Source organism: Ceratotherium simum, chromosome 22, assembly GCF_057802395.1.
Source record: "Ceratotherium simum simum isolate JZ-2026a chromosome 22, ASM5780239v1, whole genome shotgun sequence".
Classification (NCBI taxonomy): Eukaryota; Metazoa; Chordata; class Mammalia; order Perissodactyla; family Rhinocerotidae; genus Ceratotherium; species Ceratotherium simum.
This window is the reverse complement of record NC_141921.1, coordinates 27,155,384-27,176,500: the sequence shown is the minus strand read 5'-3', so window position 1 is coordinate 27,176,500 and position 21,117 is coordinate 27,155,384. Positions and strand designations below refer to the sequence as shown.

The following is a 21,117-nucleotide window of genomic DNA, read 5'->3' as shown; positions in this document are numbered from 1 at the left end:
AAAAAAAAAAATTGGTAACAGTGGGTGACTTAAATCTGATTCAGGCCCCAAACACTCAAAGGTTGCCATGCCCCAGAGCAGAGCTGTCCCCTCTCCATGTCGACATACCCTGATGCCAACCTTCCAGCCACGCAGCAGCTCTGGGAGGAGGCTCGGCCCGTCCGCAGGCAGCAGGAAACCTCTGAGCAGCTCCTGTCTGCTCCTGTATTAATTGCATTTGCATCTGGAACAGATGGGGTCTTGGCAACACCCCCCTTTTCACAGCGCAATGGTTCAGGAGAAAATCATGTAATTAAAAAGGAGAAATGCAGAACAATCCCCTTAGCGGATTTTGCCATCTTCCCTCCCTTGTAAACCCAGTAATGAACTGTAATTGCAAAGACAAACCCGTTATTGAAACCCAGTAACCAATTCACTGTGGGGCCAAGAGACTCCCATTGTGGTCCAAGACCTGAGGAAAGAAAGAAAAAAAAAATCCTAATTAGTTTAGTCCTGTTTATCTATACAAAAATCAAAAAAAACAAAAATATCGGTTACAAAGTAAGTTGCTGCCTGCTAATAGACCATGGCTGCCCTGGGGAGATGCTGGTTTTCCTTCTTTCCAGGACTTGTTTACAATCGTCTGTTAATCAAACGGAGAGCAGAGAAAGACGACGGAATTACACAGAAAGGGTGAATTTCACAGGACCCGGAGCAGAGTGGGGAGAATTGGGATGAGGTGGCACGAGTTTGAGTTTAAAAACCCCACGATGCCATCCCCCACCTTCCTTGGAGCCTGGCGATGCGGTCCTTTAAGAGCTAGCTCCCCCAGCCCCATGCAGGGAAGAATCTATTCCAGAGATCCAGAACAGGATCTATTCCAGAGAGGGCTTCCACCCATCTCTGACCCCACTCCTGGGGACATCTGTCAGTTCTGCCCACCCTGCACCCAGGCCCTGGCATCTGATAACAAGCCCTCCTCCTTGAGGAACCACTGCTCAGCCTTCTCAGTCCCGGGGGGCCCTGTGCAGCTGGTCCCACCCATCATCCAGGGATAGGCAGAGCCCCCAGCCTGGCCACAGTGATTGTTCAAGGGTGGGCACAGGACCCAATCTGAGCCAACGAGGCTGAATTCTGTGAACCTGGAGCTGGGAGGGTGTGAGCACAGAGCTGTGGGGCCGTCTCCGGGAGAGGGCCTGCCTGGGTGTGAGGCTGTCGTGGTGGAGATCAGAGTCAAGAGCGGAGAGAGACGGAGGCCTGACGACATTGCTGAGCCCAGCACCTCCAGTCATGGGATCCCATCAAGTCCCTTCTTGTGCTGAAGCTGGTTGGTGTGGAGTTCCTGTCCCTTGCAGCCAAGAGCCTGTTCTGACCCCCATCTCCTGTGATCCAGTGTCCGGGTGGTTGCCTTGCTACGTCTCCTGCCAGCCACATCTTGCACGCTCCCTCCTGCCATGGAATTCCTCCAGCAGGAATGTTGGAAACGGGAAGCAGCCCCCCCACCAAAAGGCTGAGTCCTGGGCAACGCCCCTCTCCATTTGTTACTTTCATGAAAAATCCTGAGGCTCAGCCCAGAGGTCTCAAATCCCCAACCCACCTCGGCTCAGCCTGGACTGGGGCCTGAGCCAGGCCTGACCAGGCAGGAGGCCCGACCACTGCCTCAGGCCCACCAGTTCTCAGCCTCTGAGCTGTGGCCTCCCCCAGCCTCACGCTGTGGGCGCCTCCTTGGCCCTGGACTCTGATAAGTCTCCCCGTCCATCACCTTCTCCAACTCCCCGTCTGCGTGGCGGGGCCCCCACTCCCTGTCTGGCCCCATCAGCCTCCTCCTTTGGGGTCCCACCCTGCCCCCTCTGCCCTCAGGCACCTGGGTCCAGCTCCTCTAGGACAAGGTCCACCCTTTGCCAAACTGTGAGCCTGCTGACTGCCTGGGAGGACGATGCGGGAGAGAGAGGCCCCCGGGATCTGCTGAGCACCTTCCACACACCCAGCGCTGAATGTTCATTACCACAGGCAGCAAAGCTAAGTCCGTGTTATTAGGAAAGGCCTCTGCGTTAGGCAAACCTAGGAACCTGGCTCCTCCACTTACTCAGACAAGTCCCATCGGTTGTAACATGGGTGACACTAATGCTACAGCGTAGTGTCACTGGAAGGATTCATCGGGGCCCTCGGAGCCACCACCGTGGGCAGCTTCTCAACTCTCCCTGCACGTAAGGATTTGAACGCAGCCCGAGGTCTCCCCGCCCCATACCAACAGGCGGGTCAGCCGCTCTGCACATGACCCAGCAGGGCCAGCCTCAAGGTCCACGCACCTCCCTGGGTGTGTGATGTGGAGGTTTGGTCCCTGCCCATCCCAGCTGAGGCCTCTCCACAGCCCACCGCACACTCCATCCCCGAGTGTTTGTGGGAGAAGCACAAGTCTCATTTGTAATTGGAGAATCTGGTCCCATCATCTTACTTAAAACTCTTCGATGCCTTCACATTACCCTCCAGGTCGAGCCCCTGCCCACCCTGGTCTTGGGCCTCCTCCCTGCTCATGGCTGCTCCCTGCCACTTGGAGCTGCATCCAGGCCTTCCTGCCTCAGGGCCCTCGCACATGCTGCTCCCTCCGCTTGACAAGCTCTTCCCACCACCCCCTTCACTTTCCTAACTCCTAAAGAGCCTTCAGATCCACGCTTAGGTCCACCTCTTCCAGAATGCCTCCCCACCTCCCCATGGCTTGATTAGACCCTCTGTTATACGCCCCTGCAGCACACCCTAATTCCTCCATCCTGCGATCACAGCCAGATTTCTGTGCAACCTCCTGTCTCATGTTGTCTCCCTTCCTAGACTGTGAGCACCATGGGGCCAGAGACCACCCAGGCATTTTCTCTTCTATCCCCTGGTGTATGCTTCGGCGTTTGGCAATGCTTAATAACTGTGGGAGGAAGGGAGGGAAGAAGGGGGAAATTAGACTAGAACCACCCAAGAGCCCACAGCCTGACTTCGCTGCTCCCTTCCCCCTCCCTCCCAGCCATCTCCCGCTCTCTTCGGCTCCCCTCTCCCACCCCACGCACCTCACTTTCCAGATTTCTCCTGCAGGTCTTTGCTTAACCACTGGGACCCCTCCAGTCCTCACACTCCCTGGAAATCCACCTCTGCTGCCTCCTCCAGGGAGCCCCACACACCAAGCTCCCTGTCTGTCTGGGAGCATGACATCTCTGTAAGGAGGATGCTGTTGCCCAGTTTACTGTTGAGGAAGCTGAGGTCAGAGGGTGAAGGAGTTTGTCCAAGGCGAGAGGGCTGTGGGGAGTCACACCAGGACAGTGTGACACCACACACAGGGCTGCAAACCTCTCTGCTACCGTCACCTCCCCACAACATGTTTCCTGGAAACTCAGGCTGAGGCTTGGTCTCTGCCAGGCCCAGCAGGGTATCCCTGGCCATGTCTCTATCTTGTTTGACTTCATAAAAGCCGTACTGGCAGCTTTCGGTCTCTGAGTACATCCCATATGCCCCTTTGCATACTTCTCGTTTACTCTGTTTCTGGATCATCTCTCCACTTAACAGGTGAGGAACTGAAGCCCACAGGGAGAGGAGATGGCTTGCCCAGGCTCACACGGCAAGAAATAAAGTGAGGCTAGCATGCCAGCCTGCAAACACAGGGACTTTTTCTGTTTCTGTCTTCCATTCTATCTCTGGTGCCATGAAGAGGGCCCAGCCTGGGTGCAGTACAATCACGTGCTGCACGACTGAGGGATGGAGCCGACCACTGTCCCCAGAAGCTTACAGGCTCATACCACCCTCTACACCTTGCCTTCCTGAGCCCGGGCACACTCAGGCTGGTGCCGCTCAAAGCGGAGGCAAGGCTGTCCTCGTCTTTGCTTCCTGGTGATGCTGGGGGTCAGTACTTGTTAACATGATGCAGGTGGGCGAGCTCCCTGCTGAGGCACGGAAGACTTGCAGAGAGCCATGGTGCACGCTCTGGCGTGGTCTCCCAGCAGGGAACAGGTGGCCCAGGTGGCACAGCCACTGGAGGTCAGGTGGCCACAGCATCTCAAGGGACACCAGCACCAGATGGGAGCAAAGGAGGTGTTGAGGAACTGACAGGTGTGGCCTGTCCCCAAGGCCAGGAAACCACCCCCTAGATGGCAGCAATGATGTGAACTCCACTCTGGGAGCAAGGTGTGGGTGGCCCTGTGCTTAGAGCTCCCCAGGCATCTCATTTGCACCCTGCAGCCCCCTGTGAGGCAGTGCCAGTATTTCTTTTCCATGGATGTAGACTGGGGGACTCAGAGAGGAGAAAGGCCCTGCCGAGTTACCGGGTAGCTGAGGCCTGGTGCTGGAACCCAGGATGATCCGGTCACTTCCCAGAACTGAAGGATGAGAACAGACACCAAGGCCACCACGTGGGTGGGAGGAACTAGAGGTGAGGGGACAGCTAAATCAGTGCTCTCACATTGCATGAAACAGAAACTGACTCCGCCATTTTTAACGTTGCTGAGGTTTCCTGGTGTCTTATGAATGGCCAAGTCAGGGAGCATAGCCAGGCCCAATGAGGGAGACCAGCAAATGACCCCACGTGGTGGATTAAAAATGGCCACAAAATCTTTGTCATTCTCCCTCCACGGAGAAGTGGAGTTGATCTCCCCACTCCTTCAATTCAACTGGCCTGTGACTGCTTTGGCCAATAAAAATGCAGTGAAATTAACACACCGCCAATTTTGGGCCTCAAACCTAAGAAGCTTTTGGAAGCCCTGAGCTGCCGTGTAAGAAGTCCAGTTCCCCCCGCTGGAAAGCCCATGTGGAAAAGGTAAGGCCCTAAGACTACACGGAGAAAGAAGGAGAGAGAGAGAGAAGGGCCCAGCCTTGCAGCCGTGTCTACCAAGGCAGCAGTCATGTGCGTGGGCCCTGCTGGGTGGTCCAGCCTGCTCGAGACCCGTAGCCCCAGCCAAAACCACACGGAGCAGAAGAACCACCCAACTGAGCCCAGTCAACCCACAGAATCACGACAATAATAGGTGGTGGTTTTAAGTTTTGGGGTGGTTGGTTACACAGCAATAGATAACTGAAACACGCTTGGACTGGAAAGCCATCAGCAACGCAGCAAATACTGTTTTTCTCTTTCCTGAGGATGCCAGCCTCCAATCTCTGCCTTTTAACGCACCTGGAGGAAGATAGAGACCTCCCAGCTCCAGCACCAGCAACCAGGTCACTAGGGTCCCCACGTCCAAATTCCCAGAAGAGAGATGCAGATTGGATCAACTTGGGTCAGGTGTCCACCCATTGACCAATCAGCTGAGTCCGTGAGTTACACTGCATCAGTGCTGCCACCCTGCCCTCCCTGTATGCCGCCCCCCACACCCTCGCCCCCGTGTGTGGGGAGGGGACAATCTCAGAAGAAAGGAAGTGTGGGCTGAGCAATTGCCATAGAGGGGCTGTGACAAGGAGCATCCTGGGACAGCAGAAAGGCCCCTAGCCCAGGGATCAGCACAGGGAAAGGGCTCTGTGAAAGGTGCATGTGGTGGTGGCCGGGTCCCTGTCCCGGGTGGTTGTGTGATTGCTGAGTTGCTCTTGTGAGGTTGTGCTGTTATGTTGGTGTGGCTCCTGGGTGTTGCTGGTGGTGGTATTCTGCCTCCTCAAACAGCCTCTGAGGAAGATCCTTCAGGAGGGTCTGAGCTTCTAGTAAAAGCCTTTACATGCTCTCAAGTGTGAATCCAGCAGCACCAGTAAAAATGCTCCATTAAACAAGAATGGGTTCAGAAAATCAGCCAAGCTGCCCCCCCGGGAGGTGGGATTGAGATTCCAGAGGGGCGTTGCTCCAGGGGGCCTGAGAGACGCTGGCAGGCCCCGCGCAGGGCTGAGGGGGCATGGGGTCAGGAGTCCCTCCCTGTGCGGTCCCTGAGGGGAGGGCTGCAGGTGTCCGTGCTGGGGGTGGGGGTGAAGCTGTTGAAGCCCAAGGAGGCCACAGAGAGGACGCCGAGAGGGGCGTGGGGAGGGGGCGGGGGGCACCTAGGGCCAGCCCAGGCTCAGGCTGGGACCCTGCCCATCACCTCTCTCACACACACGCACCCCCACTCCCTTTTCCTCAGCTGGGGTGAGGGTTACAGGGCCCCCTGCTCAACTGTGAGTCCCTCAATGGTGGGGACAGAGTCTGTCTCATAGGCCACCATCTCCCCACTGCCCGACAGGGGGCGTGGGCTCTGTGTTTGTTGTCCGTGTGCATGCATGCATGAATGAATGAGTCGCATCTCGTGCCATTGCCATCCTTCTCCGATGCCTTTTTCTCTTGATGCCTTGTGGTCCTGGATTCAAGTCCTGTCTCTCCAACTGGCCCACTGCTGAGAAGTCATCTTATCCCCAGACATCAGCTTTCCCATCTGTAAAATGGGGATGACGCAAGTTTGTTGTGGGCAGGGTTCCTGGGAGGATGAAGTGAGATCCCGTAAATGCATTTGCAACTGAAAAGGCGGGACAAATGGGAGCTGGTTTTGGAGTCCTCGCTGTCACCGCTGTTACCAGCACTGCCGCCATCCTGCAATCTCCCCCGTCACCCGCCTTCATCAGTTGTTTCTCCAGCTCCCCAAATAACCACGTTGCCGCGGGCCCCATTCAGTGCTTAAGTTAAATCACATTTAATTGTTTTTCAAAAAGGAATACAGAAATCAGAAAAGAGATTCACAGCACTCGCAGTCAAGAAAGGGTTAACTAAAAAAATAGGAATATATTAAGCTTTCGATTGAAAAAAATGCAAACGCAGTCCCTCTCACACTCACCCCTGTGTTCTCATTCACACACATGAGTCCCTGCTCCCAGACATGCCTGCCCTCAGGCACACACATGCTCCCAAACCCACACACGCTCCCAGCACACACATCAAACACACACTCCTCCCCAGGGCTCGCAGGATGGGGGAGGCGGGGAAGCCTGGTGCCTTCTGGGGGACCTCACCCTCCCAACCCCCCTCACTGAAATGGCAAAGCTTGACTAAACTCGGGCTTCAGGGGACACACGCAGGACTGTGAGCTGCGCTTGGGGCGGGGAGATGGAGACGCCACGGCAGGACAGGCGGCCTTAGACGATTCTGTTCTCCAGGACAGCCAGCCGCTTGCTCACAGCTTCCAGTGGACCGGGAGTTAAGGAGAGGCGCAGGGTGACCAGAGCAGGGCAGTGACGCGTGTGGCACCTGCACGGGGGACCCTCACTTCCTGTTTCCTCCAGAGTGCCCCTCTTCTGGGGCTTTCTCTCACTCCTTACAGCACGTGTTCTTCCCAATGTCAAAACTCATCCTTCCCCTGCCCTCAGAATGGTGCCTTCCAAAAACCCAGCCCATCACTGTGAGCCCTGGGTGCCAGCCCTGCCCAGGTGCACCCGGTCCTGACTGAGCCAGGGCAGTGGTTCAGGGCCCAGCCCCATCTCAGTGGGGGCTGGAGTTAGTCATGTCACCAAGAGCCCGAGAAACGGGGTGTCCACGTGGCACCATGTTTTCCTGAGCATGCCCAGGACTCTGTGTGTGTCCAGTCTCTAAATCTTGGCTTCTGCCTCAGTTTCTCTGTTTACCCTCTGGGAACCTCTGCTTTTGACAGGGTCAGTACCAAAGCTGGTGCCAGCCTACCTGGCCAGTCTCCAGCCTGTCTTCAGTAGGAGGCTGGCAAGGAGGAGCCTGCCCAACCCCACCACAGAGGGCGCACGGCTTCCTCCCTTCTCCCCCTATGCCTCGGCCCCCCAGAAGCCTCGGGAAAGGATATGTTTCCTGGTCAGGGCCTGCAGCAGCCCCTCCACTTTGGCCTGGAATTTCACAATGGACTCGCAGGCACACGGGTCTTCCTCTGGAGTGGACAGGAAGCAGGGAAAGAGAAGGGGATGGTGAGTGGTTGCCCAGCAGGGAGGCAGGGTGGACACCGCCAGGTCTAGGCGGTCTTGGGGAGTGTGGGGCCTAGGAGATCCGAGAAGGCAGAGACACGTAGAGGTCTTGAGACAGAGCTCCCAGGAGAGATGGAGGGGGCGACCCCGGAACGTCGTCCCCGTCCCTCAGAGCCCTGATAAAGGACCGTAAGAGCATCTCCACACTGAGCACCTACTGTGTGCAGGACTACTATGTTAGGGGCCTCTACGTCATCTGGTGATTCCTCATCCCAAGTCTCGGGGTTTGAAGTCATTAATCCCATTTTATAAATGAACATTCCAAGAAGTGAAACTTGCCCATGACCAACAGCTAATCAGGGTCAGAGCAAAGATGTAAACCCAGGCATGCACGGCTCTGGAGTTCAGACCCTTTACCCTGGGAACCAGCTGGCAAGGCCAGGGGAGGTAGCAGGGTTAACAATTGCTCTACCTCTCTAGCCTCAGTTTTCCCATCTGTAAAATGGGGATAATAATATGCCTACCAAATAGGATTGAATGATAGAATACTTGGAGAGCACTGAGAACAGTGCCGTTCGTGTGATGAGCAATCAACATATGTTCACTGGCAGTAAGAGTTATACTGGCCAGCCCACCTCCTGGTGGGGCCAACCCTTGGTGCCACCCCAGCTCCTGCTTTTCCCCACCCACACCTAGTTCCAGGATGGCTCCACCCAACACACACAGAGCCCCATCTGCCCCTCTCATCGATGCCAGCTCCACCCTCACTCACCCACGCAGATCCTCTTCTGCAACTTCTTGCCAATCTGGTTGATGGTCTTAAAGTCAGCAGTGTAGAAGTAGTGCTCTGCCACGGGCTCTGAGGCAATTTCCCTCAGCTCGTCCTCCACAGCATTGCCCACACCCACAGCAAACATCTTAAAGCCTGCCAAGAGGAACAAGATGCATAAGGGTGGCCATGCGGACCAGCAGCCATGGCTCAGCCTCCTGGAGAAAGCCCAGGCAATCAGCACCAGACACCTCCTGGTGGCAGCTGCTGGAATTGCAGGCACAATGTCCACAACAGACATTGAGGAAACTGACATTTATTGAGATTCTACTGTATGTCAGACCTGTGCTAACTTGCTCTGAAGCTTTGTAAAATTATTTAACTCTTATAACCATCCATCTGGTGGTTATTATTATCCCCACTTGATAGGTGATAAAACTAAGGCTCAGGCTTGTCGCAAAGTGGGGTTGTCTTCCAACAGTTCATGTGCTTTTGGGAACATTCAAGTGGAAAAGTTCCAAGCCCCACCTAAAAGGACCATCAAAACAAGCCACTTACTTTTCTGGGGCCTCAGTTTTGTCATCAGTATAAGAAAGATGGATGAACCAATCCCTCCTCATTCCCATTGAACTTGGGTTTAGGGCACTAATCAGAAAAGACACTAAGAGAAACTACAGTTGGGCTGTACCCTGTGTACCCCTGGCCATCAGTAGTGTCCAGGGTCCAGGCAGGTAGCACCTACCAAGGTCCTTGGCCTTCTTAGCAGCATCATTAATGTAGTCCTGGCTCCGGCCATCAGTGAAGACAATGCCCACCTTCTGGGCACCAGGCCGAGCCCCACTGGACACAGTGAAGGAGTTGTCAATGAGGTACTTAAGGGCAGCCCCAGTCATGGTGCCCTTCTCCATGTAGGACATGTTCCGCACAGCCGCCTTTATGTCCTTCTTGGTGTGGAAACGGCCCAGTGGGAACTCCTGGCGCACAGAGCTCGAGTACTGCACCAGCCCCACCTGGGCCAGCTTGTCCGACACATCCAGCGTATCCACGATCTGGTTGATGAATTTCTTCACCAGCTCAAAGTTCTCCGGCCGCACACTCTTGGATCCATCGATGAGGAAGACCAGGTCGGTGGCTGAACTGCCACTGCCCCCGTTGCAGACTGGGGAGGGTGGGGAGGCGAGGGGATGAAGCTTAAGGACATAGTCACCCATCTGGATCACAGGCTGGGGACCCACCACACACCCAGCTCTGTGCTGGGGATCATCCCATTTTGTCCTCAAAACTCCCCCTGTAAAGCCGAAGTTCCTGGCCCCATTGTACAGCATTTGAAACTGAAGATCCAAAGGCTGTTAAATGACACAGCTCAGAAGTGGTGGCACCAAGATTTGACCTCAAGACTATGTGACTCCTTCCACCAAACTACACCCACCACTCATTGTGACAAAAAGAGTGACAGAAGTCAGAAGAGAAATTCCTGCAGACCCCAAACTCTAGATGGCATCTATTGTCTTTGCAGATTGGTCCAGAGGCACAGTACAAGGAGGCTCGGATGGGCTTCCAGGGGAGTGGCCAAGGCCCCATCCCCTCCCCACCACCCTCCCCGGGGCTTGCCTGTGTCGAGCCCACTGACCATTGCAGGTCTTGCCATCACTGTTCAAGGTGAAGCCCTCATGGCAGGCACAGGTGTAGGAGCCCGGGGAGCTGACGCACACCTGCTCACAGTCGTGGTCTCCTGTGGCACACAGGTCAGACACCACTGTGGGGACAGGAGGAGACTCAGAATCTCACAGCCACAGGGCCTTGGACGTCTCAGCCAGGATGGCCCCAGCACATACTCAGGGAAACTGAGGCCCCCCAACTAGGTGGGGTCCCGGCCCCAGACCCTCAGTTCAGGGCTGGAATCACTGCACCAGAGCTGACAACCCTGCAGAAGGTGATAATGCTGATGATAAACTAAAACCACTTGCTACAAAAGTACAGCCCACAGGAGCAGGCCCTTCATCTGTCTTGTTCCCTCTTGTACCCCAAGCGTCTAGAACAGTACATGCAGCAATGAATAGCACATAGAAGACGCTCAGCAAGGATTTGTTAAATAACAAGCATTATTTCACTGAATCCTCACAATAAGATGCATGCTCTTCTCAGATCCGTGTTACAAATAGGGAAAAGTCCTTGCCCTGACCCCGCCCCTAGTCTACTGGAGACCCCACCCCTTCTGGCTGGTCACATCCCAAAGACCCCTCACAGGCCCACCTCCCCTCTGCAACGGACTCTGAACCTTCTCCTGCCCAGTGCCCAGGCCTCTGGGACTCTCCCTCAGCACGGAAACTCGGGGCCCCAAACACCTGGGTACAGAAACACGCATAGGTTTTTTAGGCCCTGCTCTTACTGGCTTGCCGCCCCTCCTTGCTCCCTGCCAGGACCCATAAAAAGGGCTCTTGGCATCGTCTCTCCCCAACTCCCTTCACCCCAGCCTGGGGACCCATCCCCAGATCAGGCCCTGCCCCTGGCGCTAGTCCTACCGCAATCCGATTCAAATTTCACTTCCAACCTTGCCCAAACCCACTTAGGCCTTGTCCCCACCCGGGCCCCACCCCTGATGTTGGCTCTCAGTCCCCGCCCTGTATAGGCCACTGCCCCGCCCACACCACGCCCCAGCCCTGGCCCCGCCCCCAATGTTGACTCAGTCTCCGCTTCAGCCCTGTCCCCTCCCACTAGCTCGAGCCCCGCCCTTATCCTTAGTCTCTCAGCCCTGGCCGCGCCCCGACGCTGACTCAGCCCCGCCCAGTCCAGCCTTGACCTTTTCCCCGCCATGCTCCCGCCCCGCTCCCGCCCCGCTCCCGCCCCGCTCCCGCCCCGACGCTGACTCTCTCGGCCCCGCCCCACACCATGGTCCCGCCCCACACCCTGACCCCCCATCCCCGTGCTGGCCCCGCCCCAACGCTGGCTCTCTCAGCCCCGCCCAACTGCCCTGGCCCCGCCCCCACGCTGACTCTCTAGGCCCCGCCCCACACTCTGGCCCCTCCTCCTGCCCCTGCCCCGCCCTAACGCTGGCTTTAGGCCCCACGCCACAACCAGGCCCCGCCCCCTGCCCTGGCCCCGCCCCAACGCTGACTCGGCTCCGCCCCACACCCTGGCCCTGCCCCAGCGCTGACTCTCTCGGCCCCGCCCCCACCGTGGCCCCGCCCCTGGCTCCGCCCCACGCCCTGTCCCTCCCGCCCCTCCCCGCGCACCGCAGAAGGCCTCCTGGAACTTTTTGGACAGCTTCTCGATGACACTGTAGCTCTCCACGTAGTCGACGTGTTCGTCCTGTGGCTCACTGGCGATCTGCCGCAGCGTGGCCTTGTCCACGCGGCCCACGCCGATGGCGAACAGCTCGATGCCGCTGGCCCGGGCCCGCGCAGACACGTCCCGAACGCTGTCCTGGGGCCTCCCGTCCGTCACCACGATGACCACCTGCAACACGCGGGGCGCGTGTGAGGCCCGGGCCCCGTGCCCGCATGGGCTGGGCCGCTCGGCCCTCCAGGAGCCCCCGCCCGGGACCGTTGACAGAAGGGAACACCGAGGCCCCAAGAGGCAGGGCGGCTTGCCCGGGTCACACAGCTAGTCGGTGGCAGGTGTTCTGCCCCGGGAAAGAGAACCTGGCCAGCGGAGGCGGAGACAGGTTTCCTGTGGCTGAAGGACACGGCTGAGGTGTTGTGTGATCTGACTGGGGCCTCTGGATGTCTCCCCACTTAGACCGCCGCCTCTGAGGACAGGGCCGAGCCTGTGTGCCCAACGCCGTGCAGTTCTGCCCTGTGGCCACCAGAGGGCGGCGGAGGCTAAGGAATGGCAGCTCGGCCTCCAGGCCGGCCGTCCTTCCCTTCCCGCCCTGGGAGGGAGGCGGTTCCCACACAGGTGCCCAAGAAACGGAGGAAGATGCCGCCTTTCTCCCTCCATCCCCAGGATGCTACATGCCTTTCCCACAGGGAAAAGACTGCTCCCCTCCCACAGGCTCCTCCATTCTGAACAGTGGAAAGAAGACAGAAGGGACTGAGGCTGGCCCTCACCCCCTGCCTGGGCCTGCCCTAAAGTCGGGGTCCCCACAGCTCTGCCCAAGTCTGGGGCTCAGATCCAGGCCCCTTGGCTGCCTCTCTGCGTCCGACCTGGGTCTGCTTCCATTCCTGGGTCCCCACCCCTCGCCGGGATGCCCGACCCTTGTCTTGGTGACGATAGTACAGTGGCTAAGATAGGCGTGGGTTAGCAATGTGGCTCCCAGTGACAGCTCCCCTCCCTGAGCCTCCCTTTCTTCCTCTGGGGGGTGGCGGTGGTGAGGTCCTCCTGAGAAGACTCAGGGTAAGGAGCCGGGAAGGGCAACTGTTATTCTACTATCACTGCCCCGGACCCCTCCAGAGGCCTGGGCTCCTGGCACTGAAAACCTGGCCATGACTGTTTACTGCCACGTGCTGCCACCGTCCCCTGAGGCCCACTGTCCCCTTGAGTCCCTACTGTCCCCCTTCAGTCCAGCTTTGGGACTTTCAGTCCACCTGGTGGGAGCCTCCCACAGGTGAATTCCAGGCTGAATGCCTAATGTCTGCGGCCGGCTCCGCCAGACCCTCAGTCTCACCTGCTGGAGGAACGCTCTCCTCACCTGCCCACCTCAACCGTCACCCTCATGTCAGAACTTGTAAATGGCCCGCACAGAATAAGACCAGCAGGCTGCCTGACAGGTGATTTCTTTGAGGAGCGTAGAGGCTGGGGTTATAGGCCCTTGTCTGTGTGAACACTTCTACCACTTATTAGCTGGGCAGGTTGCTTACGCTCCCTGTGCCTCAGTTTTCCTCACCTGTAAAATGGGGGTACCACCTCTGAGCGGGGTTTTATCCATGTGGCACTCATGTCAGGTGTATCTCCATGCCAGAGAGTGAGACCCGGCGGGGGATAACAAAGAGTACTTCCCCGGGGCTGGGGCCCTGGGCAGATAAATGGCGACTCCTCGGGCCCATGAAGGCTTCGAGGGGGAGGTGCAAAAGCCTGTGGGAGGACCTCCAGGGGAGGGGACACCTGACCAGCCTCACGGGCCCCAGGCAGAGTCCTGAAAAATTACACTGTGGGTGCAAGCTGTGTCAAAATGTTCACACTCGGCCTGGAGCCCTCAGTGACGGTGTGACTTGGGGGGGCATAGCTTCGCTTTTCTGAGCCCCTACCCTTAAAGGCTTATTAAATAAAAGCTTAGCTAACGCTTCTATAGGGCCTATTCGGGACCAGCACTGTGCCGAGCACCTTATGCGTACGAACTCACGTAGTCCTGCTGCAGCCCTTGGAGAAGGTGTTGCGTTGCTCCCATTTTGTAGGTGAGGAAACTGAGGCACATGGGGTGAAGTAACCTCCTCAGAGTGGCACAGCTAGTACGGTGGAGCAGGGGCTTGAACCCGGACAGGCTGGTGGCAGGGTCCACACCCCTGACCGGCAGGTAAGCATCCAGACCATCTGGCTGTGCCTTCAGGGAGCTCAGACTGGCCAGGGAGCCAAAGTCAACGACACCGAAATAATCAAGTCACCAGATTGTGACTCCTGGGGTCAGAAGGGTGGGTAAAGAGGGTTCCACCCCAGCTCTGCCGCTTCCCGTGGTGGGGTCTGCTCCCCAGCTATAAACTGCCACCTCGCGGGGGCGGCGGGAGCACTAAAGCGCCTGCGGGCAGAGCTCTTAGCGCACGGGGGGCCGACAAGCAGCGGGGTCCCGCAGGGCGGGGGCACGCACCTTGCTGATGTCGGGGGCCCTGGCGCGCCCGCCCTCGGCATCGCTGAAGGCCCTGGTGATGGCGAACTGGATGGCGAGCCCCGTCATGGTGCCGGTTGACAGCGGCCGGATGCGGCGCACGGCCTGCAGCAGCGCGGCCTTGGAGCCGTGGGCCCGCAGCGGGAACTCCTGCCTCACGGCGCTGGCGTAGTTGACCAGCCCCACCCGCGTGGCGTTGGGGCCCACGTCCAGGGACTCGATGACCTGGGACAGGAACACCTTCACCTTCTCGAACTCCACGGGCCGCACGCTGCGCGAGCTGTCGACGACAAACACCAGGTCCGTGGGCCGGGTCCGGCAGAGGTGACCTGGAGGGGGCGGCAGGGAGAAGGCAAGAGCAGGGGCGAAAGTCAGGAGGCTGGACCCTCGCAGGCAAAGGAGCAGAGCATCGGGGCCACTTAGACGTGGACTCGAGGCCTCAGACCGCGCAGACTGGACTTGAGCCGGGCTGACTGGTCCTCTCGTCTGTGTGTGGACCCGCGGGCGAGCAACTTGCCAAACGCTCCCAGCTCAGCCCCAGGGGAAAGATGGAGCTCAAGCCTGGGCCTTTGGTAACTCCCTTCACCTCTCTGAGCCTCAGTCTCCTTGTCCGTACAATGAGCTGATGGTCCCGTCCTTACAGGATCCTCGGAGGATGAGCAAAGGGCACGCATGTGCGATCTCAGGGCTGGGCACCCAGTGGGTGTTCAAGGGGGTGGCGGAGGAAGCCTTTAAAACCCACTTTTCAGGTTCAGCCCAGGGTGGCTGCCACAAACAAGGGGCAGCTATTTCTCCTAGCTGGACAGGAGGGCACTGAGGGCAGGCCCTCTAGGGGTGGGCACAGCCTTGAGGGCCAACGCAGTGCCCGTCAGCATGGCCTCTTTCGTCTGAGCCTCCAAGCGAATCACCAAAGTGCACCGAGTTTCCCTCAGCCGAGCAGAGCCTGCGGGCTGGTGTCCAAGGCCCGGGAAAAGGGGCAGGAACGCCTAGTGGCCACCTTGGCAGCCTGATCCCGTGGCCCCCAGGGAGCAATGTCTTTCCAGATTCCCTGGGAGGGAGCACCATCTGCTGGGAAGTGTGTGGAGCTGAAGTGAGGCAGATGGGCGTCCAAATCCCGGCTCAGCCCCTCTGTGGCCCTGGGCAGGTCATCGCACCTGCAGGAGCCTCCATTTTCTCATCTGTCCAGTGGGGAGAATGAGGCTTCCTGCTCGATGTTGTCACTGGTTTGGGCCTGCAGCCGAGCAGCGCACAATACAAAGGCCCTTCCCTCTACATCCCACAGAGTCTGAGCCGCTCCCGACTGGGGATGCAGGAAGAATCTGGAAAGGGAAGTTGTGCTGGGCTGTCCCACCCCCCAGCCACGGTGACCTAGACTGGGGCATCAGAGTTCCTCAAGGGACCTTAGAAATGACTCGAAGCCCTTCCCTGGTTCCCACCGGCTGAGGCCACAAATGAGTAAACTGAGGCCCAGAGAGGGAGAGGGAAGTGGCCAAACCACAGAGCAGTGGGTCAAGAGGCAGGAGGCGCTGGGGCTATCTCACTGTGGGTCTCAGACAGGTCCTCCCCTCTCCAGCCTCAGTTTCCCCATCTGTGCAGGAAGAGTTGGGCATGCTAGGATTCAGTGCCCGAGGCTGGAACTCTGGGAGTGGTACAGCTCGTCGGGAGCCAGTCCGGGAGGTGCTGGGAGGGCTGGCGAAGGGCGAGTGGAGTCCTGGCCCCCCCGAGCTGCACTCATCAAAGAGCCGTGAGCTCAGCCCTGGGCTTGATGCAGCTCCAGATGTGAGCAGGCACTCTGGGTAGCTTCTGCCCTCAGTGACCCACAAGACAGCGTCCCTGCGGCGTGCATGGTCCCTGAGGACAGCCTGGGGGCCGAGAAGCCCCAGGGAAGGCTCTGGGGCTCCAGAGAGAGGCCTACTCAAGTCCCTCGACAGAAGAGACAGGGTCACCCCTACCCTGGTCCTTAGGAACATCACCATCTCTGTCGGCTCCTGTGCCAGCCAGCTAGCACCCCTGCCTCCCTGCCCCTCTCCCCATCCAGGATCCCATTTAGCCTCTGCCCATCTCAGTGCCCAGCTCCCCAGGTGGTTGGTCAGGGGCCACTCGCCCAGTGTCCCCCACCTCACAAGGGCCCCCTCACCTCTGGACTCAGGGGGGAGGCCAAGTGAGCGTGGGGCCTGGAGCAGCAGCAGGCCGCAGAGCACGAGGCTGGGGCCAGAGATGACCTTCATGTTTCTGGCAGCGCAGACAGCAGCCGGCACAGTTGTAGGGGCCAGTGGGGTCCCAGTCTTATCAACCTCGGTGCCCAGCCTCCCAGCCAGGCGGCCCCCCACTGACGTGGGGGCGGCAGCCCTGGCCCCCAGCCCCTTTGAGGGGCGGGGCCCGGGCTGAATGGAGGTGTGTGTGCTGGGAGAGGGAGGGAGCGGCCTGGCCCCCGCTCGAGAGGCCCCTGCAACCACAAGGGCTCCTTTGCCTGCAGAAGCAACCAGAGCTGCAGCTGGAATTCAGGAAATCTCAGGTGGGTGGAGGGTGGCTCCTCCCGCGGCTGGAGCCTACATGACATGGAGCTGCCACTCCAAGCCTGGGGAAGCCAGAGTCCAACGGCCTCCTGCCCCAGCCCGGCCGGCACCCTCAGCCCACACCCAAATTCTTCTCCCACCTGTAGTTCCAGCCCCAATTTCCTCATCAAACACGCTTCCCCTTCTCCAGCCTTGGCTGCCCCCTGCCTCTCCCCATACACCCCACTCTCCAGCTGCTCCTGGATTCTTGGAGTTCTCCTCCGGGCCTTTGCACATGCAGAGCCATCTGCCCAGCACACCCTTTCCTCCCGCTAACTCTGCACAACAGAATCTCTCAAGGTCGTAATCAGAGTAACGAGTACGTTAGCAGTTAGTACGTGCAAGGCCGTAGAGCAGATGGCTGAGAGCACAGACTTGGGAGGCATATTACCTGGGTTTGCTATACATTGCCTGTGTGACCGTGGGCAAGTTACTTCACCTCTCTGTGCCTCGGAGTCCTCATCTGGAAACGGGGAATGCTGACAGTGCTTACCTCCTGGGGTTGATTGGACGAGCACACTTATATGAAGTGCTCGTTTAATTCTCTTGACAACCTTGCAAGGCAGCCCCTATTATTACCCCCCAATTCCCAGATGAGGACCTGAAAACAGAGTTGTGAAGTAACTTGTCTAAGGTCACACAGCTAAGAAGTGTCGTCTCCAGGAGAGGGCCCAGGCCGGCGCTCTCAGCCACCCTGCTTGCTTGGATATGGCCTGGTGGAGGGGCATCCTCCATGCCCCCTCGCCCCCAACTCCCCTGGGTTAGGCCCCCTCCCTGGGCTTCCGTGCACCGTCTGTCTCACCCACCAGCAGGTAAGCTCTGATTGATTTATCTCTGCATCCGGGCCCAGCCCAGGGTCTGCACAGAGGAGGCAAAAATAAAGGCTTGTAAGTAAAGGATCGTAACCAGGAATGGTCCCTACCATTGCATCTGGGTCCAGTAGTCGACAGGATAGAGTGGAAAGAGCGTGGGCTTGGCCATCTGAGAGACCCAGGTTCAAATCTACTTCTGCTGCTCACCAGCTGTGTGACCTGGAGCAAGTGACTTAACATCTCTGAGCCTCAGCTTGTCATCATGCAAAATGACAAGGAAATGGTAGCTCTCAGCTTGCCTGCCTCACTGGGACCATGTGAGGAGGCAACGAGAGGACGGGAGTAACCATGGGGGTTGAAGGATTATCACCCTTCCAGGGGGTATCATCACTAACACTTCACTCTGTGTAAATTATCCCTCAGTGAAAGGAAATGTAGACAGTTTTTAAAAACTCATTGCCAGGCACAGCTGACCCGACCAACGTTCTCACAATCTTCAACAATCAAGGTAACGGTCCCTCCCACACATGACATGGCAGTCACTCACTCCATCACTGTATCTCCTTCCTTCTCCCGACAAAACTGTGAGGTCAGCAGATCCAAGTGTATTAGCCCATTTGTCAGATGAGGACACTGAGGCCCAGAGAGGTTCATGACTTGCCTAAAGCCGCCCAGCCAGTTTAGGGGCAGAGCCAAGCCTGGATGGAACTCAGGTCTCATTTCTGTTTGCCGAAGTTTTAGAGAACTAGGTACTGAAAAGCATTTCTCTGACTTTTCCCATTTAAGTTTCATTTATGCGTATAATTCACAGCCCTCGTCAATTCCGAAAACCAGCCGAAGCTGCTGATTTCTTTTCTCTCTACCGCATGTAAGTCTAATTCTCTTCGGAGGTGCTGCATGGTGTGGTCTTTGTGGTGCTTATCAGTTCCCAAAATTGTGTTATAAATGTGTTACCTTCCTCCCCCCCCACCCCAGAGGATGTCAGCTGCCCCTAAGCAGGGGTCTTGCCTGTCTCGATCATTGCTGTATCCCTGGGATCCGGCGTGGTGCCTGGCACAGGGTATCAGGTGAGCAAATGAAGAAATGAATTAAAAGAAGGAACTAATGATGTACTGATGACAAGGGGCAGCCTGGGGTCAGCCATGGTGACCCGCAGGGAGAGAGGCACAGTGCTCTCCCTGTGGCCCCACTGATGGTGGACGAGGAGAACGTGAGCGGGACCCTCGCCCACCGCCCCCTCTCCCCCACGGACAGGGCTGTGTCCGGAGCTCGGGGTACAAAGCCCTCTTGGCCGGGGCGGCAGCTGGGCCCATGAAACAGCTCTTTCAGCTCCGGCTCTGAATGGCAGTTCTATGGCCTTCTCAGAGGAACACAGGCGCCTTTTCTGTGTCACTGCCCCGCTCATTAGCGGAGCTACAGAAATAGGCTACAGGTAAGTTTTCAGGAACAGAGACGGATTCCCAAAAAAGGGGCAGCTTTAACATTCCATAGCACAGGCTTCGGGGGGAGCAGAGCTGGAAGTTCAGCATATACCTTGAGGAAAGAAAGTAAATATTTGTGTTTTTAAGATGTGAAACATTTTTCCCCAGGAATCAAAATCGGGAACAGTGTGTCCGGTATTGGCCGGAGGAAAAAATGCATTAACGGGCCTTCTTCGAGGCTGTTCCCTAAGTCAGACAAGCAGCCGTGACGGGCTCCCGCTGTCCCCTCTCCTTGTTTTCACACACCTCAGGTTTCCAGAAACTTAAAGCCTTTAGTGTTTTATCCAAGAGGGAGCGTTTGTGATAAAATGAGAGGCCCCTGAGCAGAGTGTGGTTCAGTGGAAAGTGCATAGGACCCCACTCCTATGCCCCAGGCTCAGCCTCTTCCTTAAGAGCAGACCTGGTGAGCTCGTGCTCCTCTGATGAGAGATGCCACGTGGTTCGGGGCTGCGTGTCCCCTTCGTCCTTTGGCCGCCATGGTCGCAGTTTGGCTGGATCCACCTACACCTTTACTATTGCTTGTTTAATCTTTCTCTTTCACTAACTCCAAACCAACTCACTTTTTGAAAAAATTTCTCCTCCTCCGAAGAAATAATAGCCATGAAATCACCGGTTTGATGCACAGTTTATATATTTATTCCAATGTGCCTTCAAATAAATTTAAAACTAATTCAACTTAACTTTTTCATCCACATATCACCAAAAGTTATCTTGCGTTCCAGTGCCTTGCATGCAGACTTGGAGGAAGCCTGTGAAGTGAAAAGCCCTGGGAACCAGACAGAACTGGCGTTGAGTACCTCTTCTGTCACCTGCCAGCTGTGTTGACTTCGGGTGAATCCCCTCACTTTGCTGCTCTTCTGTGTCGTGTCGGGAAAGTTGGGACCTCAATGCCCATGTCACAGGATGGTGGAGAATGAAAGGTATTGGATGCTGCTTCCTTGTTCATTGTTTTTCCAGTGCCTTCTTGTATCGGTCAGGATAGGATAGTAAGTTGCAGTAACAAACATCCCTCAAATCACAATGGCTTAACACAGGGACTGTTTCTGTCTCATGGCACAGTCTGGGGCTAGACAGGCGCCTCCCAGCTCCCCAAAGCTGCCTGCATCCTGCTGTCCCGCCATTTCCAGGTCCTTTGTCTCCAGCCACGTGGACGAGAGAGAGACAGCAAGTGTCTCTCCTGACAGCCTTGGACTAGGAGTACGTGTCACCCACCTCTGCCTAGAAGCCCAGGGGTAGGACGTGGGTATTAGTGAGTGGTGACACTCTCTGTCACCCTTCCCAAGAGAAAAAAGCTCCTGCTGGCCCTACGTCACCTCTAGAGGAAAATTCAAACAAAGCTGGACATTTAAGACCCTTCCCAATCTCCTGCTTGCCACCTTCCCCAGGCCACTGTCAGTCTCTCTCTCTCCCCCCCATCCCCTTCTCTTCTCTGCCCCAGAATGAGTCACTCTCTCCTAGCACATTTGTTTCCTTAATTGCAGCAGATTCCGTTTGGAGTTTACTTACTGGTTTTAGTGACTCTCCCCCACAAGACTGAGAGCCTCAGAGGCAGACTCTGCCTTTTGCACAAGCACATTATCTGAGTTTGTGCTCCACAAACAGTGACTCATTTTGTTTTGGGGGAAACATAAAACCTTGAATGTCAGGCTCTGAAGGAAACTCAAAGGTTATCTAGACCAGAATATCCAGCCTGGCCACCCCTCACGCCCACCTGGAGAGGTTGTGAAAAATACAGAATCCACCCACCCACGTTGGATGCCTCCTCGGGGCCCGACGGTCAGCCCACACCCCCATGGGCAGCTGTAGGAGCTTTCCGTGGGGAGTGGCTCCCAGTGTCAATCATGCTGGGAGAGGGAATGAGCATTTGGAGGGGGAGGACTTAGATTCAGCTCTGGGGGCAACCATGGCAGACCCAGTGGACGCC

At 57.1% G+C, this 21,117-nt stretch overlaps 1 protein-coding gene across 2 annotated transcripts; it reads right to left on the bottom strand.

Annotated features, from left to right (window-relative positions):
- Positions 1–6,639: 6,639 nt before the first annotated feature.
- On the bottom strand, positions 6,640–16,573 carry MATN1 (matrilin 1). Of its 2 annotated transcripts, none has more exons than XM_004425857.3 (8): positions 16,483–16,573; positions 14,328–14,674; positions 11,821–12,043; positions 10,218–10,343; positions 9,330–9,746; positions 8,591–8,743; positions 7,704–7,784; positions 6,640–7,079 (listed from the first exon to the last, which is right to left on the bottom strand). In XM_004425857.3, the coding sequence occupies exons 1-8, from the start codon at positions 16,571–16,573 to the stop codon at positions 7,030–7,032; spliced, it is 1,488 nt and encodes a 495-aa protein (XP_004425914.1). In that variant the 3' UTR covers positions 6,640–7,029. The 2 variants fall into 2 exon arrangements, with proteins under 2 accessions (XP_004425914.1, XP_087301927.1); XM_087445801.1 differs by having other exon boundaries at positions 6,640–7,084; positions 7,706–7,784.
- Between the last annotated feature and the right edge of the window lie 4,544 nt (positions 16,574–21,117).

What these genes read in the sequence shown, in the direction of transcription:
- MATN1 (XM_087445801.1), bottom strand. Translation starts at nt 16,573, where the DNA reads ATGAAGGTCATCTCTGGCCCCAGCCTCGTGCTCTGCGGCCTGCTGCTG. An exon ending in GGGCCCCCGACATCAGCAAG is followed by an intron (nt 12,044 to 14,327) that starts GTGCGTGCCCCC and finishes CGCGTGTTGCAG; the next exon opens with GTGGTCATCGTGGTGACGGA. An exon ending in CTGCAGGCCCTGACCAGGAA is followed by an intron (nt 7,085 to 7,705) that starts ACATATCCTTTC and finishes CTTAACTCCCGG; the next exon opens with TCCACTGGAAGCTGTGAGCA.